Below are 2,928 nucleotides of genomic sequence, written 5' to 3'. Positions count from 1 at the left end.
TTTTTTTTTTTTTTTTTTCCGGTAGAGACGGGTTTCACTGTCGCCCGGGCTGGTAGAGTGTATTAAATTTACAGTTGAGAATGTAGATTCACATATTCTGTTATTCCAATCATAGTTAAGTTTTCCAAAAGCTGAATCAAGTATCAATTTTTAAATTTAGCTGGGCGCGGTCACTCACGAGGTCAGGAATTCAAGACCAGCCTGGCTGACATAGTGAAACCCCATCTGTACAAAAAAATACTAATTAGCCGGTCTTGGTGGTGCGTGCCTGTAGTCCCAGCTACTTGGGACGCTGAGGCAGGAGGATCTCTTGAACCCGGGAGGCAGAGGTTGCAGTAAGCTGAGATTGTGCCACTGCACTCCAGCCTGGGCAACAGAGTGAGTCTCTGTCTCAAAAAATAAAATAATAATTTAAATTTAAAAATTAAGTAAAAAAATTCAGCTTGTGAGTCGCACTAGCCAGAATTTGAAGGCCCGGTAGCCACATGTGTCTAGTGGCTACAGTTTTGGAAGATTCGAGTGCTTGACATTGCCAGGAATCTTTTAAATCTGCAACGTAGCCGGCCGCGGTGGCTCACACCTGTAATCCCAGCACCTTGGGAGGCCAAGGCAGGCGGATTGCTTGAGGCCAAGAGTTCGAGACCAGCTTGGCCAACATAGCAAAACCCTATCTCTACTAAAAATACAGAAATTAGCCAGGCATGGTCCCAGCTCCTTGACTCTGAGGTATAAGAATCACTTGAACCTGGGGAGGCGGAGAGTGCAGTGAGCCGAGATTGTGCCGCTGCACTCTAGCTTGGGTGTCAGAGCAAGACTCTGTCTTTACAAAAAAGAAAAGAAAAAAATAAACCTGTAAAGTATTGGTGTTACTATACCCATCTATTAGGAAGGAAGCTAATAGCATGAACAGGGCTGAGGGGTTTCTAGGATACAGGACTTTCAGTTTTAAAATCCTTTAGAAGTTGGGACCTTCCTCCCCAACAACTTAAAATATAAAGATATAAACAGGGCGTGGTGACTCACAGTTGTAATCGCAGCACTTTGGGAATGCGAGGCCGGTGGATAACGAGGTCAGGAGTTCGACACTAGCCTGTTCAACATGGTGAAAACCCCGTCTCTACTAAACATACAAAAATTAGCGGGGCGCAGTAGCACGAGCCTGTAATGCCAGCTACTCAGGAGGTTGAGGCAGAAGAATTGCTTGAACCCGGGAGGCAGAGGTTGCAGTGAGCCAAGATCATGACACTGCACTCCAGCCTGGGCGGCAGAGCAAGACTCCGTCTCAAAAAAAAAAAAAAAAAAAGCCAATAATAACTCAGGCCCAGAAAAATATACCCAACATTCAAAAAATTTTAAATGCCCCCCAAAGGAAATAATTTCTCTCCAGATTTAGGTCATTTTGGGTAACTTTATAACCTGTGGGCAATATACTCCAGATTACCACTTTCAATTTAAATAGAATATCAATGTTCCCAAAGTCTTCAACTACAGAAAGGCTAGTCTTGTTGGTTTTTCATGGAATTGGAATTCTGGGTAGAGTCCAATTGAAGAAAATTCCTTGAAATTAGTTTGTAATAATTCAGACACAGAATCACTACAATCATAATAAACTGACCTCGTTAGCAACTGTAAACTATAAACCAAAGTACCAAGAGAGGTGGAAGAGAATTTACTTTCACGTTTGGAAGTAACAATTTGACAACAGTTTTACCCCTCTTGAATATTTTAAGTGAAATTCACTGTATATCTCCAAAAACAGTGGCAATCCCCAGAGAGAATAAGTCTTTTAAAATATGAAACACTCAGAAAATGTGGAAAAAAGAAAAAAAGGGAAACATTTTCAAACAACTTAGTCTTTGAACCTTGAGGGTTGTTTCAAAATGTGTGAAGCATAAACACTAGGGAAGATCCGAAAGGTTTTAAAAATTCTCTGCCAACTTCTCTGCACCTGTTAACGAAATTATGAATACCCATTTAAGTAATCAAAACAAAAAACTCATATAAAATTATTCCAAACTTGCAAGATGTTTACATAGCGAGCTACACACAAAATTCTGCATTACTATAAAAAAGACAACCAACACTGGTGAACAAAAATCTCTATCTTCTCAAGGTAAAGCGTTTTCTCTTAGTGTAGAGCTGCCAGATCCAGTGTTGCCAACCTCCAACGGGATCAGAAACATGTAGCAAAAAGATGTTTAAAAAGAAAAAGAAAGAAATCACAGCAAAACGTTCTTCAGAGTATGAAAGGTCCAAGAACTTTCTCAGATCCAAGCAAAGTTTCATGCCTGCTTTACAGATGGGTGAACTAAGGCAGAAGATCGGATTAATCAGTGTCTTTCTCAAGGTCACTCTAGTGCAAAAGAACAGTACACTCCGGACTCCCCATCTCAGGTCCTCGACCTCTCTACACTCCAGGGCGGCACAGCTCAACACGCTTGGCTCTCTTCGTACCCAAAATGCCACCAGGCACTCAAGAGAAAGGAAACATTTCAAGCGCTCTCCGGGGAGCTCCCGCAGGACTGGGGTGACTGGGGTACCTGGGGCCCGCCCTCCCCCGGGGTGGCTGCCGTCCCCAGCCGTCCCTCCGTTCTCGTGGAGCGAGCGCCATGTCCCGCAAGAACAAGGGAGGCGGCCCAGGGCCGTGGGGGCTGCCAAGGTCCCGCCGCGAGGGGCTTCACTTACCGTCGCTCTCAGCCCTGACAAGCAGGGACATGCCCTTCAGCCGCTCCACGTAGCCAGACGACACATGCCCGGTGCCCCGGTCGTCCCACTGCCGGTCCTCGTTGAGCGTGTACACCTTCACCCGCCGCCGGGTGTCGGTCATCGTGCCGCCTGGGAACCGGGGCGGGGGCCCCGCCAGTAGACGCCCAGGAAAGGGGTCCTGGAGAGGCGCGGGGCGAGGCGTGAGGGCGCCCGCGAGCGGAG

At 46.0% G+C, this 2,928-nt stretch overlaps 1 protein-coding gene across 3 annotated transcripts in view; it reads right to left on the bottom strand.

Annotated features, from left to right (window-relative positions):
• Nucleotides 1-2,922, bottom strand: part of SMEK1 (SMEK homolog 1, suppressor of mek1 (Dictyostelium)) — a 57,181-nt gene extending 54,259 nt beyond the window's left edge. For all 3 annotated transcript variants that reach the window (XM_011949409.1, XM_011949410.1, XM_011949411.1), the window contains exon 1: nt 2,686-2,922. In XM_011949409.1, the coding sequence (XP_011804799.1) occupies nt 2,686-2,827 (142 nt within the window). In that variant the 5' untranslated portion in view covers nt 2,828-2,922. The remainder of the gene's footprint in view (nt 1-2,685) is intronic.
• Between the last annotated feature and the right edge of the window lie 6 nt (nt 2,923-2,928).

The sequence above is a fragment of the Colobus angolensis genome, unplaced genomic scaffold (genome assembly GCF_000951035.1).
Source record: "Colobus angolensis palliatus isolate OR3802 unplaced genomic scaffold, Cang.pa_1.0 Scaffold3, whole genome shotgun sequence".
NCBI classification, from domain to species: domain Eukaryota; kingdom Metazoa; phylum Chordata; class Mammalia; order Primates; family Cercopithecidae; genus Colobus; species Colobus angolensis.
Note: the sequence above shows the minus strand (reverse complement) of the source record. Positions and strands in the feature narration are given on the sequence as shown.